Here is an 18941-nt window from a genome sequence, read left to right as displayed (position 1 = left end):
CGGTTTCATTCTAAAGATATAGTTTTTGGATAAATTCCTTACCATTGAGCACTGGCTATTCAGTATGCCAACCATAAGCATTATAATAGGTAGGTAGGCACCCAACAGTACTCTTAGGAAGGAACCTGACTGCACTCCTAGGAAGGCACCCCACAGTACTCATAGGAAGGTACTTAATTGTGCTAATACGTAGGCAGTGGAATATAATAGTAGGTAGGCATTGGACTTCACTCATAGGTAGGCACCTGACTGCAGCCATAGGTAGGGACCTGACTGTGCCCATAGGTAGGCACCTTACTGCACCCGTAGGTAGGCACCTGACTGCACCCGTAGGTAGGCACCTGACTGCACCCGTAGGTAGGCACCTTACTGCACCCATAGGTAGGCATCTTACTGCAACCATAGGTAGGGACCTGACTGCACCCGTAGGTAGGCACCTGACTGCACCCATAGGTAGGCACCTGACTGCAACCGTAGATAGGCACCTGACTGCACCCGTAGGTAGGCACCTGACTGCACCCGTAGGTAGGCACCTGACTGCAACCGTAGGTAGGCACCTGTCTGCACTCATAGGTAGGCACCTGTCTGCACCCTTAGGGTATGTGCACACGTAGTTTTTTGGGTGTGCAGATTTTGGAGAGAAAATTTGCGGTTTTGCCTGCGGTTTTGCCCTGCGCTTTTACACCTCATAATGGATGAGGTGTAAAACTGCAGCGTTTCTGCACCAAACAATTGACATGCTGCAGATTGTAAACCGCAGCAAAACCGCGCGGAAAAATCCGCACCATGTGCACTGCTTTTTTTTTTCCCATTGAAAATAAAGGTACTGCACAACGCAGCAGAATCTGCTGCATTTCCGCGGAGCCAAAACCGCTGCGGAAACTAAGCAGATTTCACTACGTGTGCACATACCCTTAGGTAGGCATGGGACTGTACTCATAGTTGCACATTACATTGTCTCGGATATCAATCAAGGTATTACCCACAAATCTCCTCCCAGACCATAGATATGCTTCAGTGACATGAAAGTGGTAAGTTACCTGTGAGAATAGCCATAGCTTTAAAATATTACCATATAAACTACTTACTATACTTCTGTAGCAGTGCATAAACACAAAGCACCAATTCATCTGCTATAATAAGAAGGTCCTATAGAGGGAGCTCATAAAACTCCAATAAAAAGTTCTATATTTTTGCACCAAACTCTGCACTTTTTATGACCTGGAATGGATGGGAGTGATCTGGGCCCTGTGAAATAAAGCCAGTGAGCCTTTCCAAGCACTATAGTAATTAATAACACAAGTGTATAATACTTTTTTGTTATGTGTAATGTAAATGACCAGTGAGGAACAGAGGGGATCCTGGAGGGGTCTTTATTGCGGCAATGTTGGAATGGTCAGCACCCCTGTTTAATCTTGTGATGTCCACACTTTTTTCTTGCAGCATACAGACCTGGCACAATACATGGCACAACACCCAGGTGGGCTTTTACCCTACAATGTTCGGGTAAGACCTTTAAAGTAGAACGACAACCATTAATGGCTTCTATATCCTATTCAGAATTTAGGACGTGCAGTGAATTTCTTCTTTCTATTTCATGTTAGAATCCACTGATTTAAATTCAATGGTGAAATCGCTATCTGCATTTCATGGTATTATCAATTTATTAAAAATAAGTAATAAAATTAAAGGGCTTGGCCCACTAATAACACAGCACAGGAGATATACTGATATGAATCCCCATCGACCCTAAGAATGAGGGTCTCATGTTCATCACTTGAATAGGCGGTGGTTACATATGCACACTGACACTCCATTCATTGTCTATTGGCTGAAGAAGACGGCAGGTTGTGCTTTCTAAGAGTACTTTTATGTTGCGTTCTTTCTCCCGTTTAGTGGCCCTGTTAGGGCTTAAGTCCGAACCCCCCCCCACACAACAAGATTTGGACGTATACTCTGATGGGGTCATAGGCTATAATGGTGATGGTAGAGCTAACATGCACTCTCTCATGCATCATTTTCAGCCATGTATGCCTACTGGAGGCGAACATTGAGACGTAGTCTAATACATCTGAGTGTTCGCCTCCAGTAAGCATACATGGCCAAAAATGATGCACAACAGAGCGCAGGTTAGCTCCGTCAGCACCATAATAGTCTATGGTCCTGTCGGAGCATACAGTACGTCCTAATCCCGTTTTTCGGGAGGGTTCAGACGTAAGCCCTGACAGGGCCACCGAACGGGAGCAAGAACACAGTGTGAAAGTGCCCTAAGTCAGATTAGGAAAACTAAACCTGCAATATTGTGCTCTCCTCCGAGATAGACAGCAATACTACCGTTTAATGACTGCCAATCGGGTGTATTCAAGAATCGGCAGACATTTATCAGCTTGTTTAGACAGCATGACACGTATTCTATGTGTGTGTCATGATCCAGACCGGGTTTTGAGTCCTGTCTTTCCATGTTCCCGGTCTGGTCATTTCAGGGGTTAACTTTTCTCAGCCTCACTGTGGTTTCAGGTTTGCTCTTTATCTCCACTGCAGGCGGTGTCAGCTATAGTTCTGCCTTGGGCATGTTTATCTGACGCTGGTATATCCTGATTTTTCCTGCTGTGATCCCTGACTTGCCCCTTGTCTGTTTATTCCCTCTGTCTGTCCTTGCTTAGTGTTTCCCTGTAAGTTTGTTGACTCCCTGGTTTTGACTTGGCTTGTATTTGGACCAGCTCCTGTCTTTTGTCTGTCTTATCCGCTTCCGAATGTTGCTTATCCCCTGGCTGTTTCTGACCACGTGTACTGCTGTTACCTCTGGTACTTCTTCTCCTGTCTGTTTCCGACTCGGCTTGTCTGACCACTCTTTCACCACCTGATGGTGCTTGTGCTGCTGCTCAGTGTTGCTACGCTGTGTGTGCAACCTCTCTTCCCTCACCAGCACCTGCTGGTGTAGGTTGCGCTATACTGCACTGTCGTAGGATGACAGTGTGCAGTACAATTGTTAGCACAGTGAGGCATTGGCTTATGTTTTGCTATTCATTTTACCATACAATGTGCAGTAAAGTGGGAAAAAAACTCCAAGCGCTGTGACAATGAAAAAAAAAAGCCATGTTGGGGAAGGTTGTTATTTAACGAGGTTCATTGTGCAAAAAATATTTTTTTTCTTTTTATCACCATTTTCTGAGATCTGTAACTTTTTTCTTTTTTCCTCAATGGAGCTGGGTAAGAGCTTGGGTCTTGCATGCTGCGCTGACATTTTGATTGACACAATTTTGGGGTACAGATGACATTATGAATGATCGCATTTTCATGTTTGTTTTTTTAAAGTGTGGCAAATGAAGCGCAACAGCTATGTTGTGTTAACTTATTTTGGTGATTAACATACAGTTTCAATAATTTAATATTTTGATAGATCAGACTTTTTAAGGCCTGACAATAATCAAATGTGTTTTTTTTTTTTTAGTTTTCTATATTTTATTTTTCATTGGGGGGAAAAAAGGGAGGGTCATTTATTATTTTTTTTGCATATTTTTAACACCATTTTTCTCCTTTGCCTCATTGGGGGACACAGGTACTGTGGGTGTATGCTACTGCAGCCTGGAGGCTGACACTAAGTGAAAAAAAGAGGTTAGCTCCTCCTCCGCCGTATACACCCTCGCCCCGATTGCGGGTAGAAATCAGTTTTTTTGCTTAGTGTCCGTTGGAGGCACACGTCTGTTTTTCGCCTCACTCGCTTTTTCTTTTCTTCCATGAAGATGAGACGGGCGACGGACCCTATTGAAAGGGGCCGATCTCCCCAAATCAACAACGGGCGAGCACGTGCGAGTGTTGCCTCCATGTATCCTCTCTGGCGACGTGGGACATGTCGCCGGACTTAGCCCTGACCACCCCTAGGTATTGAAACCATGGGCTGTACAGAGGCACAAGCATAGTCCATGCGGCCCCCACTGCTCCACCAATGCTAGACTGCGGTGCTGCAAGGCGGCGGACGGTCCCTCTCCTCACCCCTGGAGGGAAAGACGGAGCTAGGGTGCCTGCACCGTCCTATATGTGACCCCCCCCTCCCATGTACCTGAGCTGGAAAGCTGAAGAGTCGTCATGGAGGAGGATGGCATGGGAGGGCTCCTGCGGCGACATCACAGGGCTGGAGCCCTTTGCCTGTTCATCAGAGGTCGGGGCAGTAGCAGCCGAAGAGAGTCCCCCTGTCGCACGCGGCGGCGGGTCCGCACGTCCATATAGCCTCAGCCTGAGACGCTGTGGGAGGGCATGCACCATAAATCGAGCCTGCTGCTTTGGCCAAAGCTAGGCCGCGGGCAGAAGTCCCGCCTCCTTGACTCGCATAATTTTCGGCGGCCCCCCTCGTGGCCTGGGCGGGCGCCAAAGAAATTGAGCCCCCGGCTTCGGACCGGCGCTAGGCCGCAAGCTGGAAGTACCACCCCCCGGAGCTATTCTTCTGCCGACGGCCCGCCCCGCAGCTGTGGCGCGCGCTTCCTTGAAGCTGGAACAACGCCCGGTACGTCCAGGACACGTGGGGGCACAGGACTGGGGTAAATGCTGCCCGAGAGGCCACGCTATGGGAAAACGAGGAGTGCTCCCCCCCAGCGGTCTGCAGTGCTGATGCCTGGCAGATACAGCATGTCCGAAAAAGCGAAGACGCACACGTTTCTATACGCTGCATGCATCTCTTATCGGGCCGCTTTTCCGCGGGTGCAAAACAAGCGATTATGCGAAGCCTGCGATTCCGAACGCGCCCTGGAGCCCTCCCCTGAGACAGGGGCCAGTGTACCAAGTCCCCCGGAGTGGGCCCTATCTCTGTCGCAGTCCATGGCGTCGCTTATGAGGGCAATCGAGTCTCTTCGTGCCCCAGATAGGGGCAGGGACACTGGCTCGCCTGTCTTAGAGGGGTCCTCCACATCACAGGAGCCTCTGGCCTGCAGGGACCGCTGTCACTCCAGGCAGACCCAGGGGAAACAAGCCCACATGGTGTCACCCAGTCCATCCGATGCCTTGGCATCCGTGAGTTCTGCTTCTCGCTCCCCGTCACCAGTGGTCGATAGCGAGCAAACCTCAGGTTTCGACTCCAGGGTCTCGTGAAAGAGTGGACAGCCTCATTGAAGCCGTCAACCAGACCTTGGGGATTGAGGATGATTCCACCTTGGCTTCAGGCCATAAGGTGGCATATAAGTGAGTTAAGCGGCCGCATAGAGTATTTTGCACTCACCCTGAGTTCGAGGACATAGTGCAGCGACACAGGGAACGGCCGGACAGACGCTTCTCGGGCTAGAAGGCGCTCGAAGCGAGGTATCCGTTTGCCACGGACCTCCGTAGAAAATGGACAGATTCCCCAATGGTGGATCCACCCGTGTCACGCTTAGCCTCTAAAACCCTGTTATCCATACCTAGTGGTTCTTCTAGTAAGGATCCCATGGATCGTCTCATAGAGATCTTGGCTCGCTCAGTATTTGAGGCATCAGGGTCAGCACTCTCTCCCTCGTTCGTGGCAACATGGGTGGCTAAGGCCATGATTTCTTGGTCAGAATCATTAAACAAAGCCTTACAGGACAGGGACCTACCTGCAGAGGTATCAGAGATCGCGAGTCAGATCGCTATGCCTGGGGACTACTTAATCAATGCATCTCTGGATGCGGCCAATTGCGGGCACTTGCTGCCGCTAGCGCAATTTCCATTAGGAGAGCTCTATGGTTAAGGACATGGCGAGCCGATTCCACCTCCAAGAAGTCCTTAACTTCTCTACCTTATCAGTGCGGCCGCCTATTCGGAGTGAAGTTAGATCAGCTCATCTCTGACTCCACAGGAGGGAAGAGCGGTTTTCTCCCTCAACAAAAGATCAAACCGCCTTTTCGTCACCAGTTTCAGGCATGTTTTCAGGCCTTTCGCAACCCTGGGTGGACCACAGCGGCCAATTCCGCCACTTCAGGTAGCCCCAACCAGGATAGAGAGTGGTAGGCCTCATATAGAGCCAACCCGTTGGGGAGAATGCGTACTCACCAGCCCAGGTCGAGGGGATCCAGGTCCCAAAGATCTTCAGCCAAATGACTCGAGGCATTTGCCAGGCGACACCAGCAAGGTAGGCGGCCGCCTACTCTGGTTTTGCCACGTTTGGCTCAACGTCGCACACGACACATGTGTAAAAGAGCTGGTGTCCTCAGGTTACAAGATAGAGTTTGTCAGATACCCGCCAAGACGGTTTTTTCTTTCCTGTATTCCCAGGGTGGATACCCGGGCAAGGGCTTTGGTAGGAGCCATTGAATCCCTCCAGCGCAACGGAGTCATTATTCCCGTGCCAGAACATGAAAGAGCTCATGGCTTCTATTCCAACCTTTTTGCTGTTTCCAAAAAGGACGGGACTGTTAGACCTGTTTTGGACCTGAAACTCCTGAACAAATTCTTCAGGGTCAGACATTTTCAGATGGAGTCTCTCCGTTCAGTCATATCGGCCATGGGGCAGGGAGAATACTTGTCCTCTATCGATATCCAGGACACCTATCTACATATCCCCATTTTCCCTCTGCATCAAAGGTTTCTGCGCTTCGCCATCAACGGTCTACATTTTCAGTTCGCAGTGCTACCCTTCGGGCTAGCCACGGCCCCCAGAGTGTTCACAAAGGTCATGGCAGTCGTCATGGCCATCTTGCACTCTCGGGGCATATCGTCTTGCCTTACTTGGATGACCTCTTGGTCAAGGGCCCTTCAATGCGGGCATGCGAGGAAAATGTCAGCATCACGCTAGATACTCTTGCCCGCTTAGGGTGGTTGGTCAATGTAAAGAAGTCATCCCTTGTTCCAGCTCAGAGAATTTCCATTTTAGGGATGATCTTTGACACTTGCCGAGGGTTGGTAATTCTCCCTCGAGACAAGGCTCCAGCTCTCTGGAAGGGAGTCCGGACACTTCGCCAACCAGTCCCTCATACCATCCGGTTTGGGATGATGACTCTAGGGAAAATGGTGGCAGCAATGGAAGCGATACCATTCGCCCAGATCCATCTTCGCCCCCTGCAGCACGCCCTCTTCTAAGCCTGGGACAAGAACCCTTTCACGCTTGATCGCCGGGGCCAGTTGTCCACTCAGGTCAGGCAGTTGCTCGAGTGGTGGATTACCATTTCCTCTCTGCTTCAGGGGAAACCCTTCCCCCCAGACCATTGGTTGGTGGTGACAACCGACGCCAGCCTCCTCGGCTGGGGAGCGGTTTTTCGCCACCACACGACCAAGGACGGTTGTCCCTGGAGGAGGCACGCCTCCCGATCAAATTGTTGGAGATACGAGCAATCTGGCTGGCTCTGCAACAGTTTCTTCACCTTCTAGCAGGCCGCCCCGTCCGGATTCAATCAGACAACGCCACGGCGGTGGCTTACATAAATCATCAAGGGGGCACCTGCAGCAGAGAAACCATGCGCGAGGTAGGGCACATTCTTCATTGGGCCGAGAGGAACCACTCAGTGATATCGGCAGTCCACATCCTGGGCGTGGAGAACTGGGCGGCAGACTTCTTCAGCCGGCAGGGTCTTGCGTCCGGGGAGTGGTCACTACACCCCGAGATTTTCCAACAGATTTGCCAATGGTGGGGAACACCGGATGTGGATCTGATGGCTTCCAGGGTGAACGCCAAGGTACCCGCGTTTGTTGCTCGGTCCAGGGACCCGCAGGCAATCGCTGTGGATGCGTTGGTTCTGCCATGAAACCAGTTTCGCCTCATATTTATTTCCCCCGCTGTCCCTTCTTCTGACTGTCATCAAGAAGATCAAAACAGAAGGGGTTCCAGCGATTCTGCTGGCCCCGCCGAGCGTGGTACTCAGATCTGGTGCAGCTGCTCGCCGACGTCCCTTGGTGACTGCCAGAGCGCCCACATCTACTGTCTCAGGGTCCGATCTTCAACCCGAGCTCAGGGGCCCTGTGTTTGACGGCATGGCCGTTGAATCTTGGATTCTAACCTGGGCGGAGTTTGGGCGTGAGGTGGTCGCTACAATGGTTAGCACCCGGAAGCCGGCCTTGGCACGTATTTACCATCACACCTGGAAGGTTTTCTTTTCTTGGTGTCGAGGCCGCGGTAGTGCTCCACTGAGATTTTCTATCCCCAACATCTTGGCCTTTCTCCAGTCTGGCCTACACTCAGGGTTAGCCCCAAGCTCCCTCAGGAGACAGATATCGGCTTTATCTGTCCTGATCCAGCGCAGAATTGCTACTAATTTGCAGGTGAAGACTTTCATCCAGGGAGTCTCCCATTTGGTACCTCCCTATAGGGTGCCCCTGGACACCTGGGACCTTAACCTGGTACTAAGCGTTTTGCAGGAAGCCCCATTCGAACCGCTACAGGATATCTCTTTGTTGTACCTTTCCTGGAATGTGGTGTTCCTGGTAGCCCTAACTTCTATCAGGCGGGTCTTGGAGCTGGCGGCCCTATCCTGCCGAGCCCCGTTTCTCACTTTCCATAAGGATAAAGTGGTGCTCAGACCAGCCCCTCCCTTTCTGCCTAAGGTCGTTTCCTCATTTCACATTAATGAGGATATTGTCTTGCCCTCTTTTTGTCCAGCATCGGTACACCATGTGGAAAAAGCTCTTCACACGTTAGACCTGGTAAGAGCCCTTCGGAGGTAAGTGTCACGGACGGCACCCTTTCGTCAGACAGACACCCTGTTCTTGCTCCCCGAGGGACGCAGGAAGGGACTCGCTGCCTCAAAATCGACTGTAGCCAGATGAATTCGTTTGACTATTCAGGAGTCCTACCGCATCAGAGATGCGCCGGTTCCAGCAGGGATCAGAGCACACTCTACTCGGGCAGTGGGCGCCTCTTGGGCGCTTCGGCACCAGGCTTCGGCAGAACAGGTTTGCAAAGCAGCGACCTAGTCCAGCCTGCACACATTTGCCAAACATTACAACATCCATACTCAGGTTTCAGCAGATGCGAGCCTGGGTAGAAGGATTCTCCAAGCAGCGGTAACGCACGTTTAAACAGGAGGTGCATGTAGCTTGAATCGGTAAGTCAACTTCCCACCCAGGGACTGCTTTAGGACGTCCCACAGTACCTGTGTCCTCCAATGAGGTGAAGGAGAAACATGAATTTTTGTGATAAACTCACCGTGAAATCCTTTTCTCCGAGACGCTCATTGGGGGACACAGCGCCCACCCTGCTAGCCAGTTGGCTCTTGTTTGTTTAATTAATATGCATTTTTGTTTGATATTAGGGTGGTGTTTTTTTTCTGACATGTTGTTACCTGCATTCAGGCTGTGTGCCCATGTTGCGTTTGTTTAAGCATTTTTGAAGCGTTTGTGCCGGATCAGATGCTTCAGCAACGCTTAAAAGAAGCTTCCCATTCAATTTAATGCATTTTGGGCTTCTTGTGCCAATGCATGGGTTTTTTTCCGCTCAGAAAATGCTTAGCTGCTAAAGAAGCAGCATGCTCATTATTTTCCGCATAGGTTCGCGTTTTTAGCTGTCTCCAATGTTCCCAGAAAACACGTGGAAAAAAACGCATCAAAAATGCGCGTTTTTTGTGCAAATAACGTGCGGAAATAATACGCGCGTTTTCTGGGAAGGAGTCCGGTTTTCTGAGCATTTTAAAACGCTAACGTGGGCACATAGCCTCAGGCTAATTTTTGTTGTTCTCCTACTGCTTTTGCAAGTAGTGTGTGTACAGTGGAGGAGGAGCTAACCTCTTTTTTCACTTAGTGTCAGCCTCCAGGCGGCAGTTGCATACATTCACAGTACCTGTGTCCCCCATTGAGCGTCTCGGAGAAAAGGATTTTATGGTGAGTTTATCACAAAAATCCATGTTTTTTTTTTTTTTAACTTTTTTTTATTTCCCATAAGGGACTTGAACCTGCAGTCCTTTATTGGTTAATACTATATACAGTAATACCACATTATTTCAGTATATGGTGAAATCGTGGTTCTCCTATTGAGCGGCTGAGCTTCACAGGAAGACCCAAGATGGCAGTTAAGGGACCATCAGCAGTAATCCATTGGTTCCCCGCGATTATCATTTAAATTACACTGTCAGATATTGACAGATGGATTTCAATGGCTAATCTGCAGCTACAGGCAAATACTGGCTATGTAATACATCTGCCTGGTATGGAGCAGGCTCAGCTCCTGAGCTTACATCATACATTCCTTATTGAACATTGATGAAAACGTACGTTGTTAATGGGTTAAGAGCTTTTAAAGGGAATCAGTGAGCAGGATCATCGTTCCTAAGCCATCTATGCAGGGCATAGAAAGTTGAATGCAATGATACCTTGAAATCTGATGTCTTATTCCAGAGAAATCCACATTTTTTCTAAATATGTTAATAAGCTGTTAAGATCTATGGGATGGACATAGATTTCCCTGAGCATCTGCCTCCAGAGATTATTATAAATGAAAGTGGGAGTTACTAGTGTGAGACATGTAGCTCAGGAGAGCAGACTGTCAGTCATTTCATGTCTCACACAGGTAATGCTCCCTTTCTTTTAAAATAAGCTCTGGAGGCAAGATTCTCAGGGAGATCTATGTCCGGCCCATAGATCTTAACAGCTCATTTACACATTAAGAAAAACATAGATTTCTCTGGAATAAAACATTGGATTGCAGATAATCAAGGTACCATGTTATTCAGTTTCCTACGACCTACATGCCCATATAGACAATTCTCTTTTAGGGGGTTGGATACAGTCCTAGGTGACCTCAAAGTGTTATACTTTTTTTTTCAGTTTAAGTAAAGTGCTTGTGATTAAGTTCACTGCAAATCAAATGTTTCGGAGAAAATTTGCAAAGGTTTTTTTTTTTACAGGTTTGCTCTTCTCTTCGTATTGAGAATGACTCAGTGTTGGAGCATCCGTCAATTTTTATTACTCCCGTATTTAATAGGCTTTCACAAAAGTAGAACTATAAAACTTGCAGTTCATGAAAGTATGTTTTATTAGCTCCGTTGAATTATATTCAGCCAATTTTCCTACAACCTCTTACATCAGTTCCCCCTGACTCTAAATTGGCCTGCTGGTGTTCATTAGGGCCTCTGAATAGCTATCACCAGACATAGACCGGCTGGGCACGTGGAGACATGGGCAATCATAGCCGTAACCTTAACCCTTATTCCATCTAAATGTCTGCACTGATCATGGAGTAGATCTGTACAGTAAATTAATAGAGGCCGGTACTACCACCTTATGTGATACTGATTCTAAACAGAACTATAGGGAAAGTCATCCTGTACAAGGTGAAGAGAATCTCCTTTTGATCTGAAACTTGTTATCTCCTCATGTAGCTCTTCATGTTCCAGTTGCTTCGAGGTCTGGCCTATATCCATCACCAGCACATCCTACATCGGGACCTAAAGCCGCAGAATCTTCTCATCAGCTACCTAGGGGAGCTCAAACTGGCTGACTTTGGTAAGTGCGGGTCTGATAAGACCATTTTGTGCACAGCAGCTGAAACAACAGGGGCTGTGGATGCTCATCTTATTTTTTCAGGAACATGCTTTTGATGTATAGTGTGTAATATACCAGGAGATAGTACAGAATTCTTATATCAAAGTCACAATCTGCCCACGTTTGTTTCTGGTCAGTAGAGTAATTAGGACATAAGTATTGGAGATATGTAATATTAATAGTCAGATTATACACACTTGAAAAAAGTGAAAAATGCATTTCTAATGCTGAAGTTGGAAAAATCCCTTAAAGAGAATCTGTCATTATTATCACCCCTTATAAGCCGTCTATATGGTCATGCAGGTCATAGAAAGCTGAATAAAATGAAGCCTTGATACTGTATCTGAGATCCAATGTTTTTATTTCAGAGAAATCCATGTTTTACTTATATGTAATTGAGCTGTTCCAGGTTGTGGACAGAAAACTGAACTGCAAGAGAATCTGCCTCCAAGAGATTATTATAAATGAAAGGAGGCGTTACCAGCGTGATGTGTGATGGCTGCTCTCTGCTCTCCTGATCTCATTGCAGAGCTGTGTGTGATTATACCTGACACATCTGCAGGTTCCTTTCAGCTTCCAGCTCACAGGCAGACAGGGTTGTATTATTGTTAAAATATAGCAGAGCTGTAAGAGCTGCAGCTGTTAATGTGTTTGCAGTTAGACAAAGTTCAGTTCTACTGTTCTGTGTTAGTTACATGTCTCACACTGGTAAGGAGCCTTACAGTGCTTAAATAATCCCACATCTTTCACCATAGCTTAATTCAAAGTCACACGTTAATGAGTTGGTGAAGTGCACTGGATGGCCAAGTGGAAATTGCCCATTTTACTCATTCTAAAATTCTGTGCTATTAAGATATGTGAACAGTACCTAGAGTTGATCTGAATTAATTTTCACATCCCACTACATTGGCAACAACAATGGTCTGCGGCCACTGCACGAGAGTCGTGCAGTAATGCCTATTACCTGCTGACGCCTATGGTTCTTCTTCTGATTAGTTGACCTAGCATGACATCCTTGTTGTGTCCTGACGTACATGTGACGTCACACCAGGCTGGCTAAGGTAAGAGGCTGTACTATTACTTACATACCTGATCCTTATGCATACCTAGGATGGGTTGTATTCTTAAAAATTGACAGCGGCCATTTTGAATTACTTTTTGGAGACTCCTTTAAGCATCCAATCCCAATTCACATTAGATGAAAACTGGAAAACCTGCTGATATTGGTTGGCCTGACCAACAATCTGACGTGTTTGCAATTTTAATGCCCAATATTTTTTTGGGGTGAGATAAGCTGCTGCCAGAGGTGTCTGTCTACAACTTTGTCCTCTCCCCTTTTTAACTTCAAGTATGGTCAGCCGAGCCAAGTGCTCATGTGCATGGGGTTTATTCTGCAGACAGCTATCTTATGTATATTGACTACTTTAGATTTAGAGTAAATCATTGCGGTATATGGGTATACTCTTCTTTAATGAACTTAAAAAAAATCCTGAAAATCGTTGTGACTTTGTGTACATAAAACAAAGACTTTCAGAATTAATATGCAATTAAATATAGTCATATTTTACATGCTTTTTACACAGGTCTTGCCCGTGCAAAGTCAATTCCCAGCCAAACATATTCCTCAGAAGTGGTCACTCTTTGGTACCGTCCACCCGATGTGCTTTTAGGAGCCACAGATTACTCATCTGACCTTGACATCTGGTAAGAACTGATAATTACTAAATGTATGTATACAGGCAGGCATCTATGCCAATGCCTGTCATGCCATACAATGCAGTGATGGAGAGATCAGCAGAGGCTCCAGGTCCAACTGGAGCAGTGGAATGCAACAGGGGGAGTTGATGAGGCAGCTGTGGTCTCGACAGCCTCCGAGCATTCAGGGAGGTGGAGGCCTCTAAAGATACTGAGCCCAGAGGTGACTTACTGCACCAGTTACAGTATTAGGAACCCCAGCAGGGATCCTTCAAAGCCAACAGCGCTGTGACAGACTGCATCAACTTCTCTGGGATGAATACGGGGCACCAGACTGGTCCAGTGAATGGGAAGGAAGATGTCACTGCCTTCCCTATTCTCCTGCACCACAACCTGCAGCTACCTTTATGGTGCTAGTAGTGACGTTGCAAGTATTACTGGCTGAGTCTTCACACAAACCATGGGTGAAAAAACATGGGTGAACTTTGCCAGGGACTTCTGGTGATGTCCCAGAGCCAGAATCCATTTCAGAAGGCGGAGGGCCACATATCTACTGGCAGAAAGGAGATGTCAAGAGTGCACATAATGGCTGTTTCAAGGCATTCTCATAGTCAACTTGGTAAGTTGCATGGTTTGCAAGCACCTCAGGTGAATGTGTGGCATGGTAGTGGTGGTGGGATAGATGTAAATAGTGGCAAGGCAAGTGTAAGCAATGATGGTACTGGAGCGAGGGCAGCAGATGAAATAGTAGTGGAATTTGTGAGGATGGTCATGGATTTGTTGGCACTAATGTCAGTGTCTACCAGCATGTGGAAGGAGAATCATCCTGGGAGGCTGTGTCTGCCCTGCACATGCCTCCAGTTGACAAATGGTGGTTGCTCCCTTGGCAGTGTCAAGTGCAGCAGTGGATTTGGTGCATTTAGATGATGCATACATATGCTTTCATGGAACCCTTAGCGCTCAATTCAAAAATCATGTGGGACCATAAAAATATTAGCTTGACAGCACCTCTGAGATCAACTTTCAGTCTTTTCCTGGGGTGCTGGGAGTTCTACCTCTACAACAGGATCCTTGTCAGGGAAGCAATAGCTGCTGGTGGTGGTTTAATGAGTGGAAGTGGTAATTCGGCTTATCTTATGAGTCCTCAGGTTGCATAGGCTCACAGCTACATCAAGTTTAATACAAGGAATGGGAAAACCTAGCAATGCTGAAACAAAGGAGGACGACACCAGTGAAAATTGATTGAATGCTGCTGTTTCTAAGTAGATATCCTGACATGGAGGCGGCATATTTGCTGAAATATGGTCTCAAGATTGGTTTTTGGATCCTTTCTAGTTCAGCTGTGTGGTCAAGCAATTTACAGTTGGCTCATATGCATTTGAATGTTGTTAGATACAAGCTGGATTGTGAGGTTGCTATTGGTAGGATGACGCGTCCTTTTTCAGAGCTTCATTGGCCTTATTTCCCCATTAGAGGTGGTCTTCAAAAAGGAGCTCAATAAATTACACATTTATCATATTCTGAGGGCTCAAAAGTAAATTACGGGGACCAGTGTGAAGTTGGTTCAGTGTCCTACATTTTGTTTGATAAGTCAGTTCAGTGGGTGTAAGTTGTCAAAATGGCCTTTGATGGCTGTGAAGATGTGAGGTTGTAATAATCACCTAGGCAGGTTAACAATGCAACTATTTTTATTCCTTACATCTATAGTATTACAGCAATTCTGGTTAGATGGTCACAATGCAATGTCCTCATTCCAACAGATCCCATCCTGGAGCTGATAGAGATGCCTGATACAGGGGCAGTGTAACTAAGATGTGCCAATTCCGGCACTTAGCCTCTCTCTTCCCACTGCCCTGTATAGGTGGCATATGGGGTAATATTTGTGGGGTTGATGTCACCTTTGTATTATAAGGTGACATCAAGCCCGGCTTAAGGCCCCGTTACATTTAGTGATGCATCACAATATGACCCAGTCAGGATCACTAGTGCATCGCTAAATGGTCGCTGGTGAGCTGCCAAACAGGCAGATCTCACTAGCGATGCAGCGGCGGTCGTACTCACCTGTCAGACGCAGCGGTGATGACCGTCTTCCTGCCGCGTCCATGGCTCGCTCGTCAGCGCCAGCAGGAAGCCGACGATGAGAAATGGACCAGGCCGATCTTGCGCGATCAGCGATAGCCAGCGGGGGGGCCGGTCGGAGGTGAGTGTCACATGTAGCGATATCGCTAGCGATATCGATGCTGTGGCACAAAATTGGTGACGCTTTAGCGATATTGCTAGCGATATCGCTATGTGTAACAGACCTTTTAGTAATGGAGAGACGTCAATAAGATACCTACCCATTACTAATCCTATAGTTGTTAAGGGGTTAAATAAACACACAGCCTGTCAGGATCCTATCAGCGTCTGCAAGCTGCCACAGCTGAGCAGGGTGACATACCCACACTATGGGAGGGCCCGGGGTCCGATACTGCAGGGAAAGTTCAGGCAGACAGGACCTGCGACGCTGAAAGTAGTAAACAGTACAAGGACCTACGATCATGTGACTGCAGGGGGCGGGGCTTAGCATCCTACTGCTGCAGATGATGTAATATACTTACTACAGGGATACTGTAGTAAAGGAGAGGGAAACTCAGGTCAGACAAGCAGAGGTCATACACGGAGAGGGCGGTGCGGTACCAGAGGGACGAGCAGTGAGTAGACAGGTCACAGGCAGAGAGTCATACACAGAGAGGGTAGCGCAGTACAAGAGGGACAGGCAGAACTCGTAACAGGGACGGAACCGGATCAAAACCAAACAAGCAACAAGTTATCATGCACAAGGCACACATACGCAAGGGGTCAACTAACTCAGCCGAAGGCAGGAGTATAACTGACACCGGACCTAGGTCGAGTGGCCACTAAATAGCTGCCCTCTGCCAGAGAGAGGCAGAAACAATTAACCCCTGTCTGACCAGGACAGGTCAAAGACAAAACCCCTTCCTGGATCATGACACAGCCAGAATAAAGTATTTTAATGAAATAAAACACTAAACACAGTTTCCCATCTTTATTATTACTCCTATTTCCTGCAACGCCCTTGAACACCTGTAAAAAAAATAATGATAAACCAACACTCCCTGTTCCGACGTAATTCATTTAATAACGAGTGTCCCACGATGATGTCCCCTATAGAGCTGTCAGGAATAGTAGGGTTTGCTATTAATCAATAGATCCCATATTTTCGGCTTTTCGAAATCATATGCCGAACACTGCTCATTTGGGGGTCCCCTCCTACACCCCTGAGGAATGTACCTGTTTCCCTGTGGGCCAGTCTGAGCTTGCGTATGTGTTCATTTTGTGGAAGATGTGCTTCCTGAATTTTGGAAAAAGGACATGAATCCTTGGGGGCAATTGTCCTCTGTAGGGCAAATCATGTACATGTATGCACATCCCATTGTAATGGTTATGTACTATTCATTCTTATATGTAATACAATTCTTTTCCGTTATAGAAAATAGACATGTGATAGATTCCACAGCAGTCAACCACTACTAGGGAGCTATAATAAGATGCAATAGGCTGGTGTGCCATTCCTAAAAAAAGAATAAGGATAATGAAAAATAGCATGGATGTAGGAACTTAATATATTATTCTAGAAACATTCTGCAGTTAAAAATCCTATCCTATACAGTGGCATGTAAAAGTTTGGGCACCCCTGGTCAAAATTACTGTTACTGTGAACGGTTAAGCAAGCTGAAGATTAAATCATCTCTAAAAGTCCTAATTTAAAGATGACACACTTCCTTTATATTTTAGGGAAAAAAATTCATCTTTTACATTTTAAAAATTATAAAAAAGGAAAATGACCTGATGCAAAAGTTTGGGTGCCCTTGGAGATTTGTTTGCTCAAATATATTTGACCAAGGTTTCAGACCTTGGTTAGCCTGTTAGAAAAGACCAAGTGATGCAAATTTCCCAGCTTTATAAAAAACAAGCCTTCTCTAACCTTGTGCCTAAAACAGCAGCCATGGGTTCTTCTAAGCAGCTGCCTACTACTTGGAAAATGAAAATGGTGGTGGCCCACAAATTAGGAGAAGGCAGATAACAGAAACAGTGTAGGTCAATATAAGGTCTGGAAGACCAAGCAAAATTTCAGTGAGAGCTACTTGTAGGATTGTGAGAGAGGCAAATCAAAAACCCCGCTTGACTGCAAAAGACCTTTTGAATAATTTAGCAGACTCTGGAAATGTAGTGCATTGTTCTACTGTTCAGAGACACTTGCACAAATATGGCCTTCATGGAAGAGTAATCAGAAGAATACCTCTCCTGCATCTTTACCATAAAACTCTGCATGAGAAGTATGCAAAAGAACATCTAAACAAGCCTGATGCATTTTGAAAACAAGTCATGTGGACCTATGAAGTTAAAATAGAACTCTGGCCACAATGATCAATGGTGCAGTATGTGTGGAGAAAAAAGGGCACAGAATTTCAGAAAAAGAACATCTCACCAACCGTTAAGCATGGGGATGAATCAATCATGCTTTGGGGGTGTGTTGCAGCCAGTGGCACGAGGAACATTTCAATGAATGGATTAAGTGAAATTTCAACAAATTCTTGATGCAAACATAACACCATCTGTAAAAAAGATGAAGTTGAAAAGAGGATGGCTTCAACAAATGGATAATAATCCTAAACACACTTCAAAATCCATAATAGACAACCTCAAAAGGCACAATCTGAAGATTTTAAAAGGGCCCTCACAGTCCCCTAATCTGAACATCATTGAAAATCTGTAGCTAGACCTCAAAATAGCAGTGCATGCAAGACGACCCAGGAATCACAGAACTGGAAGAATTTTCCAAGGAAAAATGGATCAAAAAACCCTCAAACAAAAATTGAAAAACTCTTGTCTGACTACAAAAAGTGTTTACAAGCTGTAATATTTGCAAAAGAGGATGCTACTAGGTACAAAACATGATACACACAGCCTCAATGATGTATTGAGGTTAAAGATTATAAAATTGCAAAAAATGTAAAGATTCAAAAAAAATCTTTATTAAAGGTTAAACACATAAATGATAAAAAAGATGTTTTATGTAATCAAGCTACAGGAACAAAGGAGAAAAGGAGCACAGGAGCAGGAAATCTTGCCAGGTAATGCCAACACTCATATGCTTGCAAAGCGCAAAAAATAGCAAAATATAAAGATATATATTTTGCTATTTTTTGTGCTTTGCAAGCATATGAGTGTTGGCATTACCTGGCAAGATTTCCTGCAGCTTGATTACATAAAACATCTTTTCTATCATTTATGTGTTTAACCTTTAATAAAGATTTCTTTTGAATCTTTCCATTTTTTGCAATTTTATCGTCTTAAACCTCAATATATCTTTTGAGGCTGTGTGTATCATTTGTATGAATAGACGCTTTTTTGCTATAATATTTTTGAAACTTTGCTAATATATATAGTTAAAAACTTTTGCATCTGCCCATTTTCTTTTTTGTAACAACATGTAAAAGTTGAAAATAGATAGATTTTTTTTTTTTTTTACTAAAATACAAAGGAAGTGTGTCATCTTTAGCTTCAAGCCTTTTAGAGATTGTTTCATCTTCTTTTGCTTAACTGTTCACAATAACAATAATTTTGACCAAGGGTGTCTAAATTCTTAAATGCCACTGTATGTAAACGCCATATGTACCGTGCAGTATTATTTCTTATACATAAAGGAAATACATAATCTGTAAAGCAAGCCAAACTAAGAGGTAGCATAAAATTAGACAAAGGGGTCTAAAGATGTGCCAAATTTATCATCCACCATGAGCCACTGTGATAGATGTGGTTCATCTGGT

The 18941-nt window shown here is 45.8% G+C and overlaps 1 protein-coding gene across 3 annotated transcripts in view; it reads left to right on the top strand.

Moving 5' to 3' along the window:
- The window catches only part of CDK15 (cyclin dependent kinase 15), a 425222-nt gene that overhangs the window by 142996 nt on the left and 263285 nt on the right, over positions 1-18941 (top strand). For all 3 annotated transcript variants that reach the window (XM_073551521.1, XM_073551520.1, XM_073551522.1), the window contains 3 exons: positions 1444-1506; positions 11250-11373; positions 12996-13116. In XM_073551521.1, coding sequence (XP_073407622.1) covers positions 1444-1506; positions 11250-11373; positions 12996-13116 — 308 coding nt within the window. The remainder of the gene's footprint in view (positions 1-1443; positions 1507-11249; positions 11374-12995; positions 13117-18941) is intronic.

The sequence above is a fragment of the Dendrobates tinctorius genome, unplaced genomic scaffold, assembly GCF_039654945.1.
Source record: "Dendrobates tinctorius isolate UK_male_01 unplaced genomic scaffold, ASM3965494v1 ptg000177l, whole genome shotgun sequence".
Classification (NCBI taxonomy): Eukaryota; Metazoa; Chordata; class Amphibia; order Anura; family Dendrobatidae; genus Dendrobates; species Dendrobates tinctorius.
This window is presented reverse-complemented; position numbering and strand designations above follow the sequence as displayed.